Genomic DNA, 25,764 nt, shown 5'->3' on the forward strand with positions numbered 1-25,764 from the left:
TGGGATTTTTTATTTTTTTTGTCATTTTAGCAGACACTCTTATCCAGAGCGACTTACAGTTAGTGAGTGATTACATTTATTTATTTTTCACACTTTTTTAAAGTGTTTTTTCTGTAATTTATGCTTTGGCCACAAATACATGTATAGACTCCTTTCTGTGTTTGCAAACATTGCCGCACAATGGCGATGCGCGCAAGTTGGTGGCAGAACACGGAGGAGATCTTATAGAACGCCAGCAAAAAAAGCCTCTATTTACATGTTGCTAATCAGTGCATTTCACACTACTTTTGGATTATAATTGGATTTTAAGGCTCGTATGAATGTCCTGCTTAATATAATATTTGTGTCAACATCGCAAGTCAACTGCATTATACTTAAAACACTTCAACTTCAAACAGTAAAATGGCTCTTTGGCTAGCTTTTGTATAATTAACATAATAAAAAAAATCCCCATCAACATCCATCAGTTTAAGCTAGAGATATCCGCCAATGTCGCCCTTCCGCATCTGCGGTGAAAGGTGGCAGAGCTAGAGCGGTATTTGTCAGTCCATGAGACATCCCGAAAATCGATCTTCTCACGAAAACGTCTGTGGCATCCGACCGGTTTAAAAAAATCAATGAAAGTATGGAGGTAGTTTTGTGCCTACCCAAAAAAAAGGGGTTAAATATGTATTTGTTGAATACAATTGCGAGTGTACACACACACACACACGATTGTAGTAGTAGTGACAGATGAGCGCTTTGCTTTATTGACATGTGCGGTGTCTTTCTCTCTCTCTCTTCTCCCACAGGTGTCCACTGCACTCACGGCTTCAATCGGACAGGCTTTCTTATCTGTGCATACCTGGTAGAGAAGTTGGACTGGAGGTAAGGCCTACCAATCCCGATCAATCAACACCCCACGGAAATGTGTTTGTCACACATTACTTCTCTGTGTGTGCATCTCACTGCCAAATCACATGTTCATGTATTCTAACATTGACCACACAACCGACACAATTCCCATAGTGGTTTGGCTTGCATCACTTCTGTGTGTTCAGGTTGGACCCCTGTAGTCCCCTTAGGGGTGGAGCCATGTTGCCGTGGAAGCAGACTTAAGCCTTGTGGTTGACCGGGTTGGCTTCTATCAGAGACTTCTATTACAACTATTTCTGCCTGCACAAACCATATGATAAGCGCCAATACAAAACCGACCACCTCATTGACACACCTCTGCAATAAAAGTCTCTGGGTTCTATATATGTGATGTCACGAGGAGGGATGCAGTCAGTATCAGTAAAGTCACGCTTGGGGAAAGACGGAGGCTCTCAGGCTGGTGGTGAAGAGTCAACTCCACACCTGACTGCAGAGGTGCTGAATAATTTACCGCAGGGGATGAGTGTGTCTTTAGGCAGAAAGAGAATGTGGATCTGTAAATGGGTCTAGAAAAGGTTAGCAGAATCTGTTAATTCCCTTGGGGTCAGTGTTGGACGTATAGACAGGATGAGGATGAACAACCTCCTCATTCTCCCCCCTCCCATTTCCTCTGGTTAAATAATCCCACAGTACACACAGACAGAGAGAGTCTGAGATGTGCATCAGTTCTGGTTCTGGATGACAATATCACATGTGGTTCATATTTCCTTTCTCACACTGTCAGCCACAGAATCAGTCAGCAGACATACAATAACTACTCTGCTACTTAGCAGCGATCTGATCAGATACGTTTGTTGAATAATTTTTGGTCAAATAGGATTGATGAGCTGAGACATCTAGGACGCTGATAGCTTGTTGACATCCTGTCTCTAGAGAGGTCTGCTGTGAGGCTAGAGGGCCTGACTGATGTTTTTATTGGATAACATCAGGGTTATATGGTGGCAACCAGCGCTGAACAATACGGTTTTTGGCAGCAGCCAACCCAGCCAGCCAAACCTTGCACTGTTTCTCGTTCAGGTGCATACATCAGGGCTCTACAGTGCGACCATTTTACTCGCATATGCGCCTAAATATTTTGCAGTGCGACCTGACATTTTAGGAGCACCAGTGCGCCTAGAAAAATTAAGCATTCTAGCTTTAATACCTCAAATATTTGTTATTGTGCTCCTACATTTCTTTGTGCGCCTACATTTTTAAACTTAGGCGCACACATGCTCCTTGTAAAAAAAGGTCAGCGTAGAGCCCTGTACCTGAATCGTCATTAAGTGGAAAAGGAATTGGTTCAAGGGGCACAGTTTTCTCAATCGTGTCAGACAGAATAGATTACACTTTCCTCCAAAACTCATAAATGTCATGACAATCCAGGGCCTGACTGATGTTCTGTTGTGTTCCTCTGTGTGTCTCTTGATGTGGGTCAGTGTCGAGGCGGCGGTGGCTGCGTTCGCCCAGGCCCGCGCCCCTGGGATCTACAAAGGTGACTACCTCAAGGAGCTCTTCCGTCGCTATGGAGATGCGGAAGACGCGCCCGCCGCCCCCGTGATGCCAGAGTGGTGCTTCGACGACGATGGCGACCAGGACGACGACGGCAACGTGATTGGCCAAGAGTCTCAGTCAGGCCCCTCCTCCTCTGAGTCGGCGCCGGGGAAACGGAGGAAGGAGAGACTAAAATTTGTGAGACTCAGACTGACTGAGAAAAGGGAGGGCACTGGGGAAATGGGCTGTTGCCAAGTAGAGAGACTGTGTCCCTAATGGTACCCTATCCCCTATATAGGAAATGGGTTGCCATTTGGGATGCAGTCTGAGAGTGACTGAGACAGAGCACTGGGGAAATGGGCTGTAGCTTAGGAGCGAGAGAGGATATCCATTGGTTCTGCTCCATATGACACATAGCTCATGTGGTGTGACTGAGAGCCGTGTGGGACCCTCTGTGAAATTGTTGCTCTCCAAATATACATCATATGCCTCTTAAGTCGGTTCCGAGAGGAGACTCCTCTGAAGTGAAACGAACAGGGGCAAATTTGCTTAAATCACAAGAAAGGAAAGATCCTGGGCCCTCATCTATTTTTCAATCTGTATCCCAAATGGCACTTCTATTTAGTGAACTACTTTGGACCAGGGCACATAGGGCTCTGGTTGGAAGTAGTGCACTAGATAGGGAATAGGGTGCCATTTGGGATGTAGTCTCAGTCACAGACCCAATGAGTGCACCACACCATGGAATGATGGCATTAGATAACATCAAATCTTCCCCAAATGTTATTTCTGGGCTGTTTCCTGAGCTGTCAGGACAGTGTGTTTTGAATAGGACGTCAATGTTTAAAATTTAAAAAATAAATAAATAGTTATTCTCCCAAATATTCAAGTCCCAACCTGTTGTGTGTCATGTTCTCTCTTTCTCAGGGTGCTATATTCGTGGAGGGGGTCACAGTGAAAGGCGTCACACAGGTCACCGTACAGCCTAAACTGGCCGAGATCCAACGGAAGTGTCAGGAGTTTGCGGAATGGGAAAAGTGAGGATTCTTTCACTCTACCAATCTCTTTCTAAATCTCTCTCTCTTTGTCATATCTACCCGTCTGGTAGCACTGTGTGTGTGACTCACTCTTACTGGATCGTTCTATAGGCTTTGTACTGTTATAGGCGTCCGCATGCTTCCCATCTGAAACAGTTTGTGCATATATTATGACGACATTTTGTGACGTTTTGGTCTTCGGCGAGGGTTCTTTCGTGCGCATGCCATTTTTTTTTTTAGGCAAGTCGAAGGTTGGTAGCCAAAGTCTATGCCCCTTCGTCTGTGATTGGTTAACAGTAAGGATTCTTCAATGAAGTGTTTGTCATTCAACGAGAGACTCGTTTTTCATGCACATTTTTTAAATAGAGAAATACTGCACCAAACATCTGAGTTGGATGTAAAATTGTGTGGCTAAGACCTCGGAACAAAATAACTCAAGAAATCTAATATTTTTTAGATGAATTCTGACTATTTTGAGGAAGTGTATACTGGGTACGGCGTCTCAAGAGGGAGAGAGTACTATTGCCACTTTTGTCTCGTTTTTCGAGCGGTCTTTTAAGCAAGTATGCAAGGCACAGACATTCACTTCGCCTGTTCTGCTAGGAGCAACTCAAACCTAGTATGCAGACGCTTTGAGACACCAGGGTAGGAAATGACTGTTCTGCCGTAGATGTCTTTCTTTACTAGCGATATGGAGGAATTGTGTTGTTTCAGCTCTACAGCCTCATAATGTTTCATATAAGAGAGGAGTTTCATATAAGAGTTTATAAAGCCTTCTGAATTTCCAGTCCCTGATGTTCTCACCAGGACATTGTTGATTAAAAAAAGTTGTATTCTGTGTGTGTTCTAGGTCCGGGTTTCCAGGTGCTCAGCCCGTGTCCATGGACAGGCGGAACCTTCGCTTTCTGGAACAGAATCCCTACAAGGTCAGCTGGAAGGCAGACGGCACACGGTGAGTCCCTCGTCTCTCGGTGTCCTCCTCCCTCCTCCTATATGACCACAAAGGGCTCACAACAGGTTGGTTAACACACTTATAGAATTCCCATCCAGCTGTGCTTCACTGGAGGACTTGAATATGAATCAATATGTGCAGTGGATTTGGCTACTTAGCGGTTTTCTCTCTCTTCTCTCCCTGGTATTTAGCTTCCAGTCCTCACTGAGACTATGCAGGAATATTATGGTGAGCAGCACATGCCTTTATATGGCAGTATCTGACTGTGCACTCAGCACTGAGCCACTGGCTTCATTTCTCGTTAATTTTCCTGGCCTATTAGTCGGGACTGTGAGCTGAATACTAACATTGTTCCCGTACACTGCACCCATGGATTTTAATAAACTTTGATTAGCCCAGCGCACTTGAGTGGCTGCGCTACTCGGTTTGTGTGGAGATTTATTGGCTGCAATTGCGGAGTGGCTGGACCGAGGCAACCACAGGAGTAGCCAGGGGCTGTGGCTGTCTCCCACATCCTCCTTCCCATTGGAATAAGACTTCCAACAGACCAACACAGTCTTCCCAATCACTTGTCAGTGTGAATTGTTTTGCCTTCCCATACCCTGGAGGGGGGTGTACTTGTTTTTAGTATTCTGGCGGCCTGTGCTGAAACACTTTCTCTCTTGATACGCTGGTGAATATTTTGTCAGCTGGTGATTGTCAAGCAAATAACTGTCGGTCTCACGGTAATTGACCGTTCATTAACATAAATACATTTGCATCTCCTGGCTTCCACACATAGCCTACAAGCCATTTTTAAAAGTCTAATAAATCCATGTAATATAGCCTACACCTTGACAATAAATCCATTATTTATTTTAGACAGGTCTAAAGAAGCATGATATGAAGAAAATGTAGTCTATTTTAGAAGAAAAGAATAGCTCTAATACTCTGAGTTGTCCTTATGTTAGGTCCTGATGTGGCTATGCCAAATGGCTGTGGGCTACACTAGTTAATTTAGCAGACAAGATTTGCTTATAATTCCATGGCATTATTTTATATTATTTTATAGTATGAAGAATACAATTGAACAAAGCTGAATAAAATATAAATATTTTCTCCAAACGATTTGAGGGAGTGGGCACACGTGGCTATTCTGTGTTGAGCAGTTAACAAAGAAATAGGTACTCCTATATGCTTAATTTAGAGTTATTAATGTAACTTTAGTTGTTCTACAAACGTAGGGCTATATGTTTAGATTTTTAATACATTGTAAGGCTGCATGATGAGACTAATGATGATTAGAAAAAAGTCGCTTGAAAGGCATGAGCTCTGCTTTGTTTTTTGTGCAGGCTGGACACACTCCAATAGTCTCTCATTCACAATTTGACAAGCACTTGATAATGCCTTGAATTTCACGACCAGCATCCCCTTTGTGGCCGTAATCCATGCGTTGTGCCCTTCTCCCTGAGTGTGCTGCGCAATCCGAAGCGTCTCTCTCTCACATGGCTCTCCGTCACGTGATCAGGTCTTTCTCACAGGCTACAAGTTAAGACAGACACATCTGGGACGCAACTGCGCGCATCCTTATCCAATTCCGAGGTGCATATTGAAGATATTGGAAGAACTGTCCACATTTACTTTTCGTCAGCCAACAAGATGACTAGGCCTAACGAACAGCAAAAGCACTAGCCAATGTCAATCTACTATCCCCCATAGTACAAAAGTTGACCTATTCTGTGCGAGAAATAAATATTCCAAACATAGTCTGGGACAGTTGTGGGATGCGATAGATCGCTAATTAATACAACCACTAGCATCAAAAAACCTTTTTTATGCAATGTGGCTGACTCAACAGATCAGAACGTTTAGCATAAAATGTTGATAAACTATTAAGTTATTTCTTCACATAATAAGCACAGCAATGGGCACATGGTAGTAGGCTATAAGCGCGAATGTTCCATTAGCAGAAAACACCATTATCAAAAGTGACCGCAAATGCAATTATGCATGTAATGCTTTTATTGTAAAGGTGCATTTTTATGGTGAAAATGATCTTCCCCAAACTTGAAACTCACGTACTGCTTATATATGCCAGTTAGGCTCTACACCCCTTGTAAAGCGGATTACTGTGCTTAATTTTAAGAAGTTATTTGCCCACTTTAGTTGTGATACAAAACGTATTAAAACATATAGGCCTATGGGCTAGGCTACAGGAGGTGTGCGACTGATTCGATAGGCTAATATTGTCACCCATCAGACTATTCTTGATTTAATCTTTACATATACTAAATAATATATGTGTGAAATTTGTTTTGATTTAGAATGGACCACTATCATGCACCTGTATCGAAACGGGCAGCGGGAAAAAATACATGTCATCTATGCACTTAAATTGTGAATGGAGGACGCTTTTCCACGTGGTTTATTTTCATGCCAGCCAGATAGGCTATTCTCCTGTTGTAAGTATAAGCAATGTGCTTAATATTAGGAAAGTTGAGAAAAAAATATAGTAGGCCTAGCCTATAGAAAGCTGATGGGATCGTTTTTTTAAATTAGCGGACATCACTCTGTTTTCTCCCGCAATTGCATGGTCTATAGAAATATTGCGCAACATGAGCTCATGGGCTCTCATGAAGTGTTTGATTAGATTTTCAAATTAATTTGCATTGATGTCAGAGTGATTAGAGGGACAATAGTGCTGAGTACCAGGGAGTTAGCAAGTTTGGTAGGCTACAAATGACCAGCAGCAGCATCAGAGCTTGGAGAAGCCTAATTACCGTGACTAAACGGTCTTGTGGAATTTGACTGCCTTCATGACTCGTGAGTGCCGGTGTGGCGGTAATACGTTCACCGCAACAGCCCTAGAAGGAACTAACATGTCCAGCCGGCTCTCTTCAGCCACCAACCCTTGGTCAATGTCACTGATGGGGTCCTTGGTGCACTGGGTCTTTTCGAAGAACGGCCCCAGTTACTCCTCCTTTATATAAGTGAGAAGAACCAGGCCCACCTTGTTCATTTAGGGGCATTTCCCTTAGTCGGTACAGAGGCGGTGTCCCCATCTGTCTATACTGTACGTCTGTCCTTTTCATGACTGCAAGCCATAGGCTGATGGCAGGCCGTGCTTAGAGCAGATTTATGTTTTCCAGAGCTGAGATGGATTTCCCATCTAAAACTCCTTGGTTGCATCCCAAATGCCACCCTATTCCCTACATAGTGCCCTACTTTTGAACAGGGCCCATAGGGGTAGTGCACTATATAGGGAATAGGGTGCTCTTGTGTTGTTCAGATAAATGAGAGTAGCTTGTTTTCTCCTGAGAGACCAGCCAGGCCTTCTTATTCACTTTGTAACGGCTCGCCTGTGGTGGAACCACTGCCTCCCCGCCCGCCCGCCCACTGCCTGCCTGACTCTGCCTTTCTGCTTTCCTCCAACCACTTCTTAAAATGTTCCTTCATCTTATTGTCACTTTTTAATGCATCTCCAATCGCTAATTGTACAGGAGATGAAACAAGCTCACTCTATGGCTTTTTGCTTCCCCTGGCCTGCACTCCAAAGTACATTATGAATGAGCCCTTGTGGGTTGAAGCCATGGTAAATGTTCAAATTGTTGCTCTGTAGTTTTTTTTTTGGTAATATCAATCGGGAGTGAGTCGTGCCAGTGCATTCATGCACGACTGAGTAGCATCATCATGAGCAGGGCCCAGTCATAGTTTAAATGCCCAGTTGGAAGGGAAGCAAAAGAAAGAATGGAAGTGAAAGTAGTGGGAAGGAGGAGTCATTGAATAGGTGCAAGTCTGTCAGAAACTGACGCTGATCTATTCTTTGCTGGAGCAAATTGAGCCCTTCACACCAGATAAGACATCTTATCGCACAATGCACAGTACGGCTCCATCAGTACACCAATAACAGGGCTTAGAGATATCGATGCAATGATACTTCCTGAGATTTGCCATGGGGGATTGCTTTCTGGTTGATGCAGCTGTCCACCTTTTTGAGTTTACTTAACCTTGTACATGCTGTCTGGTATCTATCCTAAAGGTTACAGCTCAATGCTACAACCAGTCTAATGTGAGACTCCATTCTCCCCATCCCCATTCCTCAGAGTTTCTCATCACTCAGCCAGAGACCTCTTACTTTGGATGTATTCATTAGTTGGAATCTGTTGCAAAATGCTTCATCTGTTGTGAAAAGTTTTGCAATAGAAACAGTTTACTGTTTGCTCTAGGAACCAAATGGAAGCAAACGGAATGAAACTGGGAGGGACCTACCTGAATTCGTTGCAAAACATTTTCAGTTTGAAGTAAACGGACAGAATCAGACTAAAGAATACACCCCTTGACATCTCTTACAGAAAGGCTAGGCAACCCTCGCAGGCATCTCATATTTTTGATTTAACCGACCTGGAAGACCAGGTGTGTTTCAATTTAGGCAATCACTGAACTTATCAATTAGCTCAATTGACCAGGTGTGGTGCCCATGTTGGACCAAATTATTCAGTACCTGCGGCACTCCAGGACCAGGTTAGCCTACCCCTGTCTTACAGTAACTGTCCAGTGAAAAATATATATAAAAAAAAATAACATATACTACCGTTCAAAGGTTTGGGGTCACTTAGAAATGTCCTTGTTTTTTGAAAGAAAAGCAATTTTTTTTGTCCATTAAAATAAAATGTTGTTTGCTAATCCAAGTTTATCATTTTAAAAGGCTAATTGATCATTAGAAAACCCTTTTGCCATTATGTTAGCACAGTTGAAAACTGACAGAGTTGCAAATAAAAAGCCATATCTCAGACTGCCCATCTTAATCTTTAATTTTTATTGGCCAGTCTGAGATATGGCTTTTTCTTTGCAACTCTGTCTAGAAGGTCAGCCTCCCAGAGTCGCCTCTTCACTGTTGACGTTGAGACTGGTGTTTTGCGGGTACTATTTAATGAAGCTGCCAGTTGAGGACCTGTGAGGCACCTGTTTCTCAAACTAGACACTCAAATGTATTTTGTCCTCTTGCTCAGTTGTGCACCGGGGCCTCCCACTCTTTCTATTCTGGTTAGTGCCAGTTTGCGCTGTTCTGTGAAGGGAGTAGTACACAGCGTTGTACGAGATTTTCAGTTTCTTGGCAATTTCTCGCATGGAATAGCCTTCATTTCTCAGAACAAGAATAGACTGACGAGTTTCAGAAGAAAGTTATTTGTTTCTGGCCATTTTGAGCCTGTAATCGAACCTACAATTGCTGATGCTCCAGATACTCAACTAGTCTCAAGAAGGCCAGTTTTATTGCTTCTTTAATCAGAACAACAGTTTTGAGCTGTGCTAACAGAATTGCAAAAGTGTTTTCAAATGATCAATTAGCCTTTTAAAATGATAAACTTGGATTAGCAAACACAACGTGCCATTGGAACACCGGACTGATGGTTGCTGATAATGGGCCTCTGTACGCCTATGTAGATATTCCATAAAAAATCAGCAGTTTCCAGCTACAATAGCCATTTACAACATTAGCAATGTCTACACTGTATTTCTGATCAATTTGATGTTATTTTAATGGACAAAAAAATTGCTTTTCTTTCGAAAACAAGGACATTTTGAACGGTAGTTTATATATATTTTATTTATTTTTAAACCTCATATTCTGTTAGCTCATACCCAAATAATGTTGTTGACCCGTCCTTTACTTGTAGGTGTGGCGAAAGCATACATTAAAGAAAAAACACTTGTTTTGACAGCTTTTAGAGATGAGAATGGATCAGTTAGGTTATGCTCCTCTGCCTCAGCTAAGCTGACACTAATGGCTTACTGTGTTTTTCTCACTGTTTTTTCATATTATTTTCTTCCAGTGTGCTAAGCTGACAACAGTAATGCCTTACAGTCATTGTTCCTTTAGGCCTACATCTTATTCTTCGATTTCTATTCAGGTAGTGTGAAAGGTTCACACTGAGTTGAATGTCTGACATTGGTTTAAGATGCGTGCAGAGCATATAGGATTATTCAGAGCACGTTTTTTTTGTGTGGATATTTGCATTATTGTCTCTTCTTCGGCGGCGGTGGAGCTCAGGTAATGAGCGCCGCTGCTCTTGTCACTGGAGGATGGTTGACATTTAAGGTCTCATGATGATGAAATGAAATCGTGCCTATTTTGTCAATCAGGGACATTTTGTTCCGACAGATCGTGTCCGGATATCTTCTTCTATTGTTTGTGGGAGATGAAAAATAGGGCCCATTTGAAAGCCCACTAAGTGGTAATGGGCAATTTCACAACATTTTCAGGGCCATTCATGTAGCTAGAAGTTGTAAAACCTCCATTTGTAGCAAGGTCTTTTTTTTTTTTTTTTTATGTGAGAGGAGGTTTTCAGAGAAGGGGAATATTTATTTCAGAGACATGCTGTGCTGCTTTTCCTGTGTGTTTGGTTTGGTGGTGTTTTTCTTTTACCTTTACACAGTTTAATATATAATAATAATAATATATGCTATTTAGCAGACACTTTTATCCAAAACGACTTACGGTAGTGCTTACATTTTCGCATTGGTGACCAACATCTACCAACTGAGCCACACAGGACCACCAGTTTGATGTGTTTGCCTGTTTAGCCTATAGCCAAAGTTCAAAATGTGAATTGTGTGTCTGTCAGATGCAATAAACAGGCAGGTGCTGAATAAAGAGCATTGATGATAACAATACACCCGGTCCTCCCTGAGCCTGGTTAAACGTCCTCTCTGAATGATGGTGATGTTTAGCTACATAAAGCCTGAAAAGCAGCACCTCTCTGATCGCCTCTCTCAGGATACTTCCCAAATGACATCCTATTCCCTATATAGTGCACTTCTTTTGACCAGAGCCCTATGAGCCCTGGGTCAATTGGTGTTAGAGGTGTTCGCTGAGCTGCATATGCTCCTGTCCTATGATGATGAGATTAGTTCTGCTTTTAATCTCCACCACCGTCGACTGTAATTAATCACAGGAACTGTGTCGTAATGATTAATAAGTGTTCACATTTACTGAAATATGAGCCCTCAATGCGAGAAGCAGTTAGAGCTGTGAAATTATTGTTGGTGATGCGATTTATTGGAATTTCAAGGATGCTAACGCATATTTCTTCGGGAAGGAGATTTACTGATTGATTGCCAAGGTGTAGTTTGATCGTAATTTATCTTCCCCAGGTCCCTCACGGATTATGCAAAGAATTCCTGACTCTTATCTCAGTCGTTAAATATCACGCATGCTGCCTGGCAGATCACATTTTAACAGCTAAATTGGAAAGGTGGTCCTGCAAGATTGGTCAGCAGGAGTGACAGACCGCTGAGGGGGGTCTGAGTAGTTTGGGACGTAGGGGTCTTGGTGGAGGGGGGGCTCTCCTGGCTGTCAGCAATGGTTTGATCCTTGTCCTGATCCACGGGTTGGAGAGGAGGAGGAGGAGGAAAGAGGAAGAGTGACACTAATCAATGTGCTCCCTGGGCCTCTAGAAACTCCCTTATCTCAGACCAACAGTGGACAAGAGCTTAACTCCTCTTTTCTCCTTCCTCACCCCCTTGTGTAGCCTAGCAACAGTCATTTTCTCAAAATGAGTAATCAATAGGACTGATGGTGTTTAAGAAATAAATAAAAAATAAAGAACTGATGGTGTAAGAAGTGTTGGATTAGATTGTATCTCTAGGCTGGCTATTGAAGGAGACTTAAACACGGGTTGTTTTATCTAATATTGGCAGTTATGCTATGCCTCTCTGACTATCTTTTTATTGTGTTGATCTGTCAGATTTTCAATATTCAGATGTAGGATCTTAATTTGATCACTCTGTTGCAGGAGAACTTTCCTGCAATGCAGGAAATTTAAAGCTAGAATCCTTAATAGAAACAATAACAAAGCGGACACCCCACCTCAGTTTTGGTAAAAAGCTGAGGGATGGGCCTGGAGAAATGTAACCACTCTCAAATTCATAGACAGAGCTATGGATGCAAGGACTGACCATCCATGATATATCAAAATAATAGTTTAAACTATGGTTTGAGGTTTTACAGTGTGTTTACATTTACATTGTTTACAAACAGAGTAAAACAAGCTTATATTTGGGGTTCTTATGGGGTACGACAGTTGAACTAAGTTCATGAGGCATTCATAAGTTATATTCAAATCTATTTGGTATTAGGCCTGTCCCCAACTAAAAAAAATCTTGGTCGACCAAGAGTCGTCTGTTCTTTCGACCAATCGATTCGTCGAAATTTTAAAGTGTGTATTTTTCCATAAATAGACACATCCCATGTGTTTTGAATCAAATCAACTACCGGTATATTCACTGAGCTTGTCTGATGCTTTAAGTGAACTGTTTGATTAAATAATTAAGACACACAAATTACTAGAGGGAGTCCGTCCGCAATTGATTAGATTGTGCCGGACCTGGCTCAGACTTGCTGTGTTAAAAAAACAAACAGCGAGTGACTGTGTGACTAGCACCCGTTCACTCTCTCCTCCCTGCTGCAGCGACCACCACAGAACATCAACAGTGTTGCTGAAGCTGCAACATACTTACAGACAATTCTGACTGAAAAGTTACGTTACCGAAATCCTTCATTTGTTTAGGAAAAACATTCCCTATTCCCTCAACCCTTGCTCTCTTTATGTGACACATGTATGCATCGCATGCACGTGACCAATAGGGCCTGACCTATAGCATATCATAATCACATCAAAAAATTGGTTATAACAAACTCTGAACACCGTAACTCATGTGACAGCAAAATGGATGCAGAGGACGTGACAAACTCGAAATGGGGAAATGTTTACTGGTTGCACAGGAGGTAAAGGGGAAGTCTGATGTGTGGAATACATTTGACTAGTTAGAGAGCAAGAAAAAGAAGGTAAGGAGCAAGCGCTGCGAGCATATTATGGGTGCCAAACAGGTGCTGTTAGATTACAATTACATGTTTCTGACCATTTGGAACAATGTAAACAACACTAAATAAATTAAGCGTACCAGAGAATCTGTTGTAATGTTCTTTTGTGGGGGTGAAAGCCGTTTACAGAAAATACTAAAACAGTCGCATTAATTCGTGAATGCAATTTTCCGAATGGAACGGTTTAGGCCTATTTATTGTTTACGCAAATTATTAAATGGTTGCTTTATTTTATTGGAAAACTAAAATGCTTGATTGCATTTCAAATCATGAATGACTCGTATGCTGTGTGATGACATGAACAAATACATTATTGATGATACAGTAGCCTATATACTGTACAGTGTATTTGGAAAGTATTCCGACCCCTTGACTTTTTCGACATTTTGTTACGTTACAGCCTTATTCTAAAGTATTTAAATATTTTTTTTCTCTCAAGCTACACACAATGCCCCATAATGATGAGGGGAAAAAACAATTTAATCCATGTAACGTAATAAAATGTGGAAAATGGGGGTCTGAATACTTTCCAAATGCACTGTATAACTTCAAATTAAACCAAATTGTTTGCGCCCATGACTATTGGTTTCAATAACATTTTCAGCCAACTTGCAAGAAAATACTTTTATTAATATATTTTTACTAATCAGCTTTCAGTGCTTCATTTGAGCCGGATCCTGCTGGAACAGGATTCGGCACTTCTCAGTTTTGGACCCCCCCCCCCCCCCCCCCTCCATAATGTGAATACATAGATTTTTAGCCCAGGCCTGATATTCTAAGAGTTGGCCGGCCCGCGCTTATGCTTTGCGCAACATTGAAATCTATGTTTAAGACCAACGCCTGGCTGTGGCAGTGTAAGAAGAGCGCCTGTATCTCTCACAGAACTAGAATGTGATTCACTCTCTATGATATCTCTCTCTTCTCTCATAGACATGAGTCTGCAACTCTCATCTCAAGTGTTGCACGTCATAATTCATTTAGTTATAGAATTATAGCCGCTCGACGGGTTCTGAAGGAGCTGCAGCACCCCTGATAATTTGAAATAAATTTGCCAAAGTTTTATAGAATTACTGCTGTCCAGAAATAAGTGAAATAATTCCGAATATGAGAAGGCCCATAATTTAGCCACAGAGCTTCTTTAAATATAGCCTAGCTGTGGATTGTGTGTAGCCCAAGGCATAGCCTACAGTCGGGAACGCGCTGCCAATCTGACAATGAACAGCGTGCAGGCGTAAAAGGCCTTTTGCAATATTTCAAATACAATCGCGGGACAACACAGGTTGTAAAGCAAATGGCTCCTGCTGAAAAGAGAAGACTCTAATCTGTCTGCTGTAGCCTACCAAAATATTTGATCGACATTCAAATATTGTTTGAGCGATTGAGCTGTGCATCATTGGGTGAGTCAGTGAAACTGGAATGCTTTTTTAGGACTAATTTCCTCATGTCTCCTCACACCTAGGCTTAGGCTATTGATGGATTCAAGACGAGGTTATTTTTATTGATCTCAGTTTGTAAAATGATGCAGAATTGCATGAAATGCATTTATAAAAGGCCACATTTTTCCAGGACCCTAGGCTACTAAACAATTTCTCTGAACCTTCGCCCCATGTAAATGTGATATTTTCATTTATTATGTTTAATACATTTGCAAAGATGAGGGGGAAAAAACGATTTAATCCATTTTAGAATGCTGTCACGTAATAAAATGTGGAAAAAGTCAAGGGGTCTGAATACTTTCCGAATGCACTGTAAATTGGGTTGTTAATGGCAGCTCTGCCTTGTCTGCCAGTGGACTCTGCTGCGTGCTAATGATGTGAAAAGCTGCTGGATCTGAGGGTGACTAGGTGGGTGAAGCTGCTGTCACTCAGGCCTCAGCCAAAACAATGGCCGTCTGCGCATCATTAGGACCAAAGCATTGGGGAAATAGACAAGGGGGGCGGCAGGTGGAGAGGGATTTCTGCCAATATGGATAATAGGGAATTTTGAAAATGTAGGGCCTACATTTTCGGGATCCATGATAGTTTGGCAACGGGTATACAGTGTCATTATGATGGCTTGAAAGAGGGAGAGCAAGAGGCTTATCCTTGACTGATGAGGAAGGGCCCCTCAGAGTGACAGCAGAGACATGGCTAACTGGCCAATTAGATGACAGGGGGACCACTTTGGCCCTGCAATAACTGTTTTTTTCTCAGTGGGTGAGATCTGCCCACTTTTCTTCCAAAGTATAGCTACACTCAATCTTTTGTTGTTTTTACAAGAACATCGGCCCAATTCAGAGAAAATATAGGGGTGGTGTCGTTTGAAATTTGAAATTCTACTTGTGCAGGAGAGGAGACATTGTCTCGACTCCTCAAACTTCATGTTTGCTGAAGCCATTGTATGCAAGGCCAGGCATTGAAATCAAATGAGTCATTTTCAATTAATCTATCTCACATCACTGTCATTCTTTCAATCTCCTCCCATCTTCACTTTCCTGACAGTCCCTCTCTTTTCAATATCTCTCCATCCATCTAGCTTTCTCCTCCTCCATCCTCTCTTCTGATCAGTGGTAGGGGAGTGCAGCAGAGCTAGGCTGCAGCCCAAATGGCATCATTTTCCCCATGTAGTGCACTACTTTTAACTAAAAGTAGTGCACTTCTTAGGAAATAGGGTGCCTTTTGGGATACATCACTAGAGACCTGGGTCATTCTCACCGCCCAGTATTGATCCCCTCCAGTGGAGTGGAGGTGTGGAGGACTATTACAGCTCCACTTTCCAGGGTCCACCTGGAACCATTTGAATGTAATGATGAGAATGAGATTATACGTCTGGCCCTGGCCCCCACAGTGTTTTAAAAGCCCTCCATTTACCTAGAGACGGGTTGTTTGCATTTGTAAATTATGTGTGGATGAGAAGGGCTATAGCCTGCATCCCACCCAAGGCTGAGGGCCTTGTGGTAATCATGTGCACCAGGGCCTAAAATTAACTTTTTGGTCCACCAGCCACAGTGGCAGGTTAGTAGATTTAACAAAAAGTCGACCAGACACTCAGATTTTTTACCAGCCAAAACCACCCCAAAATAATGTATGACCATGCTTTGTAATGTTTCTAAAACAAGAAATGTATTATCTAATCAAACATTAGTAAGAAGTAATGTGGTTTATTGCTCAATTTCATTCAATTTTTTGTGACCTGAGTCAAAAGCTGCCCCTTTTTAAAGGTGGGAGTTTACCGTGGTAACAGGGCCAAGTGTGTGTGATTTTGGATCTGACTACTTGCTAGTGAACGGTCGTCACTAGTTACCACAGCCACAAAGTCATAAACCCAGCCTATTTCTAAAATGTATCTTCTTAAAATTGGATTTTAAACCTAACCTTAACCACACTGCTAACCTTATGCCTACCCCTAACCTTAAGACTAAAAAGCACCTTTTTGAATTCATGATCTTTTACGATATAGCCAATTTAGACTTTTTGGCTGTGCTATCTAGTGGAAACCCAGTAGACGCCGTCTCTTCGCTAGCAGTTGACGCAACAGACTCAAACTAACATTGAAAAACAACCAAGCTTGTGAACAAAACAATGTCAATAGCCAAAAAACAAGAGGACAATGTCTCACTTTGTTGACTTTTGAATAAATTAGACAAACTTCTATGCCTGTGTGCACCGCTTCCAAAAATTAATCTATAAGCACTTATCTCACAGTGCGCACAGCTCCCCAGCCAGGCAGTGCTGCTGTGTGAGGTGGGATATAGGATTCATATTTCTTTGTGCGATTAGCAGCTGTCGTGGAAATTCTACACAGGGACACTTGAAGTCAATCTTAAATGAATAATTGTTTATTATCAGCGCGCTGGAGAGGTTCCAACCAACTCAATGCACCAAGTACACATGTCGATCAGGAGCTCTACTCGGGGCAGTCACGTTAGTTCTCTTATTTACAGAAAAGTTATAGTTGCATGATTTAGCTTATTCATCATTCATAATTAATTCATCATTAACATTTGCTTCATTCATGTAACCAACCAATACTGGGTCATGCATGTGACAGACCAATACCTCACGAGGCTTCTTCTCTCTAAGCTGAGACCTGGACACTGAAATATCTGGGCGTACTGCCAAATTGCAGATACTGATAGTGAGGATTCGTTCAATCAGTCACTTGCATGAACACAGAAATTGGTTATTAGAAAAGCACAAACATAAAATTTTCCATCACACAGCTATGAAACAAAATGGCAGAAACGTTGAAAACAGCTACTGCAGCATTTGTCTGCTATAAATCACAACTCGCACGTACTTGACTTTTTGACTATTTTTATTTGCAAATGTGAATAATAGTCGCACTGTAGAGTCCTGCAAATTGACCACACGCTTACGTGGCTGGTGAAATATACATTTTTAACCTCCGCATTTGGCAGGTGGCAGGCATACAGTTTATGCCCTGATGTCAGTGGCGATTTTAGCATGTACATCTTGGTGCGGCAAACTCAAAAAATGTTTTACATGCATGCCAGCAAAGCCACAACACTAAACAATACACTAAACGTCTTTAAAGCGTCTATGTCTGACTGTTTGCGCGAGTGGATCTTATGGGACACCAGAGAGGCTGTTGTCCAGACTCCTGAGGCTTTGTCAGCAGAGCAGATTCAGGCAGTGATTCTTCCAGAACAGAGCCTATAGGAGCAGAGGACTGCAAGGCAGATGTGGCTCACCACTCCTCTGTCACAGGGATCAGGAACTCAACGAACATCCTCTCTATGGACTAGTACAGCTCCAGCAGACCTGCACTGTCACACTTTTTTTGTCTTATAATAATTATGTCCAAGAGTTTTTATGGCCCTACTTGCAGACCTGCACTGTGATTGTAGCTGGAAGATTAGATGCCTCCTACTATGACAGCACGCTGTTGGCCCTACTCGTAATCCTTTAACAGGTCAAGAGTGAAAGACCGAAACAAGGCTCTTTTAGGGGTCTTGATTTTCTATGAGAGTGCATGCTCGTCTCTCATTGGCTGAGAGGTTCTTTAACAGGAGTTCTCTCTCAGGGCCTGCCTCATATTGTCGGAGTCCCAAATGCACCCTTTTCTCTATCTAGTGCACTACTTTTGAACAGAGCCCAAGCCTCTAGTCAAAAGTAGTGCACTCTATAGAGAATGGGGTGCCATTTGGGACACAGCCATTGTACCCCACTCTTCTCAGGGACCTGGATGCCTTCCAGAGCTCTCTGAACAAGCTGGGATAGATGGCAAATTAATTAGGTCTAATCCATATATGATTGCGTTTTTTTCCCACCTGCAGTTCTTCTTACTGTTGCTCAAGCTGTGGAAAATGCAGAAAAGTTTGCAGTGGGGAACTATACAGTGATCTGCTGTCTATCTCTGTCACCACCACCAGTGTCCTCTCCCCTGGAGAGCTGTACGTCTCAGTCACTGCATTTTAAAATGGGTTCACATCGCCATCTAATAGGTCGGGCCCGCCTTTGTGTTAATTTAGTAGTTTGCAGAATAAGCCGGGTGCCATTAGCACTGCATGATTGCACTAATGTGATAAAGTGTTGTAATGGGGGGCGAGCTCATCCGCTCACTGTTTTAGGATGCGTTGATTAGGATACTTAACCTTTAGGAGTAAAACAGGAAATGAAGTGGAGTTGCTCATTTAAAACATCTTGCTTCACAATACTTGGCATTTGCAGATGGAGAGAGAGTGGCGGTCGGCCTCCTGGAAGCATGTAATTGGATTCATCAACTCTGCCATGTAATCATTGCCGAGCAGGTTTTTTGTGTGTTGATTGTAAGAGGAAATGTGTGTGATTGAGTGTGTGTGTGTGTTTGATCACATCCCCTCAGCTCTCCTGTGGAACCTACATACCCCTGGAATCAGATCAGTCATTCTGATGTTCTGTTTTTAAAAGTAAGAGTTTGACTGAGAGTATATGCTGATGTTCGCAGGTATGTCATTCAAGGAAAGCTCTGTATCCTCCACTTCATCCCTGGTTGGGGTGATGGAGGGATCAGGCAGTAATCAGACGGAGGAGGTGTGACAGGCTGCTAGCTACATAACAGTTGGGGTCTCTCTCTTCACCACCACGCTCCACAAATCTCTCTCCACTCCTCTACCATCACCCATGTAAATATGTAGACTAGAGCAGAGAGCCTGGGTCATATCATATTTGCTCAGCAGCTTCTTAAAAAACCCAGTTAGACTTGCGCAATATCCTGTGTTTCACGTCTCTCTATTTCTTGAGGATATTCTAATTAAACAATGTTCAAAGCAGTATGATTATATCTGGTGTGGCACTGGGGTGATTTGAATGAGGACAGCTGTGTGTGTGTGTGTCCTATTGTGGCATTGAAAAAGTACTGTTCAAGAATTTGCCAAGGAATACAGCAAGGCAAAACAGAGAGAGAGATAAGGCCACCACTCCTCCTGAATGGCTGGATCAGGGGTGTATGGCCTTGCCTCTAGTCCTTTACTGTAGATGCAGTCAAAGAGCTTTCTCAAAGTTTCTCAGAATAAAACGTTATAATGCATCCACAGTATCACGATAAAATTGTATTCTGTGGTCGTCCTGAGGCCAAGGAATGTGCAGTGTATTTCTTAATGCAAACTAAGTCTTGTATCTCACCTGCAAATGCCCGAGGAACTCATTCAGGATTAGTGCTAAAACTTCCTCAATCAGTGAAACAACTCGCAGCACATTGTGCTATTTGAAGATAGAGCCACCTCTAACTGGAGGCTGGCATATTTTCATTGAAGCAGAGCTGCTTTAGGACATAACCTCACAGTATATCAGAGCCTGTGACTTTTTTTGTCATTCAGTTTTGCCAATAGAGGAGAGAATTGGTTTGAAAGTGTCTACGTGCGCTATAATATAATGCGGTTGTTTCTGTAAGTAGGGGTTGAGGTGAGTTCCGCGTTTTGAAGTTTGGAGTTTGATTCTGTGTTGTTCCCCAGATACTCTATTAAAGGTGCAATGTGCAGAAATCGCTCCGTCATTTCCTGGTTGCAAAAATTCTAATAGTTTGCTTAATTTCATTTTATGTTACGAAACAAGCAGTCATTGTGTAGAGAGTCATTGTACCATCTAAACTGCTGTGAAATATATTTTCCATAACCAAAAATATTGTATTTTCAGCTGTTTGAAGCTGGTGTACAAAACCTAAAGTAAAAGATGCAAAAAATGAAACGTAAGAACTGGAAGCATGGAAATACGCACATAGAACAGATCTATCGCTTCTTAGACTTGCTTTCAATGAGAGTGACATTTATATGTGAATTTGGTGGGGTTGCGCATATTGCAGCTTTTAATTTTTTACCAATAGCTACCTGGACTGTCTGCATTGACCCTTTTTTGCGCTAACTTTTTTGACTCATCACGTACTCTGTATGTGATTTTGATCGGGTTTGCCAAAAAGTTGCATATTGCAGCTTTAACCCAACAAAGTTTTGATTTGAACTGTAAGAAATGCAGTTGAATCTGCCGCTCTGTGAGTAATCCTAATGCAGTTGTTTGTGTCTGATATTAAATGGCTTTCTGGCTTTAGAAACTTTGCCATCTATCTACAGCATTCAATATGTATACTGCCTCTGCTTTGTTCGTTGAATGTTTGCTACTTACTAGTAAATGGTTGTTAACTTAAAGAGGTTAAGTAAACTTGAACTTGTTAAAGATGGTTTCTTTGCTCTATTTTCCACAGGTATATGATGCTGATAAATGGGAAGAATGAGGTGCACATGATTGACAGAGACAACTCGGTGTTCCACATAGCCAACCTAGAATTCCCCTTTCGGAAAGACCTCCGCGTTCACTTATCCAACACACTACTTGACGGGGTAAGTAATTCACTCTCTCAGTGTCTCTCTCTCTCTCTCCGTGTCTCTCTCTCTCTCTGTGTCTCTCTCTCCGAGTCTCTCTCTCTCTCTCCTCTTTCTCGCTCTCGCTCTCGCTCTCTCTAATTAGCCAACACACTACTTGACGGGGTAAGTCCTTCACACACTATCTCTCTGTCTCTCTCTCTCTCTCTGTGTCTCTCTCGCTCTCTCTTTCTCTCCTACAGTTAATGTCTCAGAATGGTGATTCGTACTGTACTATGTGACGCTTAGCCTACGATATAATACCCATTGAGATATTAGTCATATATTCATACAAACTCTCTCTACTCTCTCTTTCGCTTTGTTTCTCTATCTCTTTCTCTCTGTTTCTTGCGCTCGCTCTCGCTCTCTTTCTTTCTCTTTCTCTTTGTTGCTCTCTCTCCCTCTCGCTCTCTCTCGTTTTTGAAAAGCCTCCTTTTTATGTCAACACTGTGACTTCTCTGGTCTCATTGAAAGACCTACAACATTCCTGTCTTTATTCTTTCCGCCCTTTATGTCCCCTGCCTGTCCCCGTAGCCCTACCCACATCGCCCTGCTGCTCCACCCACACATGACTGACAGCATAAAGTAGCTGTTGTCAGCCTCCATCCACACCAGGAGAACCCTGTGCTTCCTCTCAACACCTAGGCCTAGAGGAGAACAGTGAGAGCAGTGATCCTTTCACCCAGTCCTCCACCACAGCCTGTTTTACAAGACAGGAGAGGAAACACTGTTCATAAATCATACCAGAAAAACCATAGATTCATCCGCCTTTATCCTGCCCTGTATTGTAATGTACTGGATAGATACCTTCCTCCCAGGAGGCTGTTTGTTATTGGCTGTCATGTCTTCACCCTGTAATAACAGGCCAATCCAGGCTACTGGAGTTTTTGTACTAGAGAAGGTGTGCATCCCAAATGGCACCCTATTCCCAATATAATGATATTCCCTATGGGACCTGGTCAAAAGTAGTGCACTATATAGGGAATAGGGTGCCCTTTGGGACTCAGCCTAGGGCTCTGAGCAATATTATTCCAAGGAGATGCATCTTTATCTTTCCTCTCGGTAATTCAGTGACTGATTGAGATGGTGGGTTGTCTCTTTGTTCGGGCCTTTTGTGCAAGGAACACATTAGCAGGCTTTTGAAGCAGCTCTACACTGCAGATGTGACAGTCCGTCTAGCCTGTCGTCAAGGCTTCTTGGTATCCTTTTTGTTGTTGTGTTGTTTTTGATGACGACTGCTAACAGAGTCCCTGTCCAGATAGAACCTGTGGCTATGCTCAAGAGTTTCATCCATAGATTCTTCATAGAATCTTACTACTTACACAGAATCTGCCTCTGCCACAAGGCTTTTACATTTAAAAAAAAAATGTAGTCATTTTTAGCCGACGCTCTTATCCAGAGCGACTTACAGGAGCAATTAGGGTTAAGTGACTTGCTCAAGGGCACATCGACAGATTTTTCACCTTGTGTGTTTGGAATTCATGTCAGTGTTTTCAGTGAACTACCCAGAGACCTAAAATGTCTTTCATGTTTGCAGATATATTGCCAGTGGAACTGTTGCTGCATACATTCAATCTTCAGCTCTTCTGTGGCAGTGGCTCTGCTGCTAGTGACTAGCTTATTGATATATCACCACACACATAATACATAACTGTTACTGCCTCTGTGCTGCACTGCTGCATGTACAGAGGTCAACTCACAGATATACAACTATATTCATCCCCCAGAGCAATTCACTCAGTGTTGTCTTGTATTTGTCTGCATTTGTACACTCACATTGGAGTAAATATTTTATGAGTAAAATCCCTTCAAAGGACATAAGCTGGAGTGAATTCGTGCCATAATAGCTCTAAAGGAGTAGTTCCCTTGATGTTCCTACAGGTCATGTCAGAATGGTGATGTGTACTGTACTGTATGACGCTTAGCCTACGATATGATACCCATTGGGATATTATTCATATATTCATACAAACTCTCTCCTCTGCTCTCGCTCTCTCTCTCTGTTTCTCTCTCTCTCTCTCTCTCTCTCTCTCTCTCTCTCTCTCTCTCTCTCTCTCTCTCTCTCTCTCTCTCTCTCTCTCTCTCTCTCTCTCTCTCTCTCTCTCTCTCTCTCTCTCTCTCTCTCTCTCTCTCTCTCTTTCTGTGTTTCTCTCTTTCTCTCTGTTTCTCTCTCTCGTTCTCTCCATCTCTTTCTTGTTCTCTCTTTCTCTTTGTTTCTCTTTCTCTCCCTCTCCACCTAGTTGCATAATGTGGCTGTGAAACCCAGTCATGTCAGTTGGGCTTCTCACCAGCTCTGAAGTACCTGATTCTCAACTCCACAATGTTGAATAATGAATGTGTAAATCTATTTCTGCTAACGTTTGCCGTTTCTCTCCCTGGTACTCTTCTCTGGTGTGTGCCGCAGTCTGCCGTACATACCCCTCAGGAGACACAGCCAGCCCCTTTGAGAGAGCTATGTTTAACCCCCCCCCCCCCAGCTTGCTCAGCTCCTCTCGCTGTCTGATTGGACCACAAATGTAGAATTATTTATCTTAGAAGAATGTGTTGCCCCCCCCTCCCTCCCCCTAGTCTCTCTCTCGCTCCGTCTCTGGGTCTCTCTCTGTCTCTGCGTCTCTCTCTCTCGGTTTCCGTCTGTCCTCATCACCCCCCGTCTCTTGTTTCCACAGGAGATGATTATCGACAAGGTGAACGGCCAGCCCGTCCCGCGCTACCTGATCTATGACATCATCAAATTCAACGTGAGTAGTGCCCTGCCCACCATGCCCGTTCAGCCAAGAACATGTTGCCCCTGTAATTCCCCTACACCCCTGATGAGGTGCCAGACATACCAGGTAGTAGTCACTACGCCATAACCACCAGGCCCATTAGCAGCCACTCTATCCCCTGTGTTGACCTCGCTCTGGTCCCCTCTCTAGTCCACATTGTCACTGCCGAGTGAGTGAGTGAGTGAGTGAGTGAGTGAGTGAGTGAGTGAGTGAGTGAGTGAGTGAGTGAGTGAGTGAGAGACTAGTCTGTCAGACTGATTAATTCTTCAGGAGAGGATCTCAGACCGCCTGCCTCTCAGCTCGCTGGCTGCCTGGCTCAGTAAAGCCTGATCATAAAGATCCAGGACACTGTCTGAGACCTATCTATCGCAAGTGCTACGGTCTGAGGACTGAGCAGCCATTCTGAAATTGCTAAACATGTTTGCAAAACCATTTTCAATATATCTCTATCACAGCAGTTTCAGAGTAGCCTCCCTTGACCACAAGCCTGTTTAACATTTTGGCAGGCCTATGCCTTTGTGAATGCTTAACTGCATCCGCAATCTACATTTTTGTTTTTCTATCTCACAAGTTCCATTGTATGCACCTCCTACTGAAGACACTCAGCTAAGGATCATTGAGCTTGATGATTCTCTTCTAAACTGAAGCTAATTATCAATTTACCGCTAATTATTTGCGTGGGCGATAATTGCCACAGATCAATTTGCTGACAATATTTGGTATAGAAGTGTAAGACTGCATCCCAAATGGCATCCTGTTCCCTACAACGTGCACTACTTTTGACCAGTGCCGTATGGGCCTAGTAGTACAATATATAGGGAATAGGGTAACATTTGGGAAGCACCTTGATTATGTATTCACTGGCTTCTTTCACAAAACTCATTTTCACTGAGCTGTGAGATTGCTGCTCTTTTTTTCTCAGGGAAATGTCCTATATGCTATTTTTAAGAGCCTGAGTAAAACAAGGTGGTGCCAGATAGTGTTTCTACCACAGAAGGTTGGTGGCACCTTAATTGGGGAGGACGGGCTTGTGGTAATGGCTGGAGCGGAATTGTTGGAATGGTATCAAATACATCAATCACATGGTTTCCAAGTGTTTGATGCCATTCCATTAGCTCCGTTCCAGCCATTATTATGAGCCGTCCTCCCCTCAGCAGCCTCCACTGGTCACTACTTATGTCTAATGAACTCATAGCTGATGCTTAGGGCTGGGCGATATGGCCAATATACAGTTGAAGTCGGAAGTTTACATACACTGAGGTTGGAGTCATTAAAACTCGTTTTTCAACCACTCCACAAATGTCTTGTTAATAAACTATAGTTTTGGCAAGTCGGTTAGGACATCTACTTTGTGCATGACACAAGTAATTCTTCCAACAATTGTTTACAGACAGATTATTTCACTTATAATTCACTGTATCACAATTCCAGTGGGTCAGAAGTTTACATACACTAAGTTGACTGTGCCTTTAAACAGCTTGGAAAATTCCAGAAATTATGTCATGGCTTTAGAAGCTTCTGATAGGCTAATTGACATCATTTGAGTCAATTGCAGATGTACCTGTGGATGTATTTCAAGGCCTACCTTCAAACTCAGTGCCTCTTTTCGCTTGACATCATGGGAAAATCAAAAGAAATCAGCCAAGTCTGGTTCATCCTTGGGAGCAATTTCCAAACGCGTGAAGGAACCACGTTCATCTGTACAAACAATAGTACGCAAGTATAAACACCATGGGACCACGCAGCAGTCATACCGCTCAGGAAGGAGATGCGTTCTGTCTCCTAGAGATGATCGTACTTTGGGGCGAAAAGTGCAAATCAATCCCAGAACAACAGCAATGGACCTTGTGAAGATGCTGGAGGAAACAGGTACAAAAGTATCTATATCCACAGTAAAACGAGTCCTATATCGACATAACCTGAAAGGC

At 42.6% G+C, this 25,764-nt stretch overlaps 1 protein-coding gene across 1 annotated transcript in view; it reads left to right on the forward strand.

Annotated features, from left to right (window-relative positions):
* The window catches only part of rngtt (RNA guanylyltransferase and 5'-phosphatase), a 184,538-nt gene that overhangs the window by 5,105 nt on the left and 153,669 nt on the right, over positions 1-25,764 (forward strand). Inside the window, exons 6-11 of the mRNA XM_084148967.1 lie at positions 792-867; positions 2,334-2,586; positions 3,316-3,425; positions 4,276-4,377; positions 20,915-21,050; positions 23,738-23,809. Of these exons, the coding sequence (XP_084005093.1) occupies positions 792-867; positions 2,334-2,586; positions 3,316-3,425; positions 4,276-4,377; positions 20,915-21,050; positions 23,738-23,809 (749 nt within the window). The remainder of the gene's footprint in view (positions 1-791; positions 868-2,333; positions 2,587-3,315; positions 3,426-4,275; positions 4,378-20,914; positions 21,051-23,737; positions 23,810-25,764) is intronic.

Source organism: Coregonus lavaretus (assembly GCF_964263955.1).
Source record: "Coregonus lavaretus genome assembly, chromosome: 31".
Classification (NCBI taxonomy): domain Eukaryota; kingdom Metazoa; phylum Chordata; class Actinopteri; order Salmoniformes; family Salmonidae; genus Coregonus; species Coregonus lavaretus.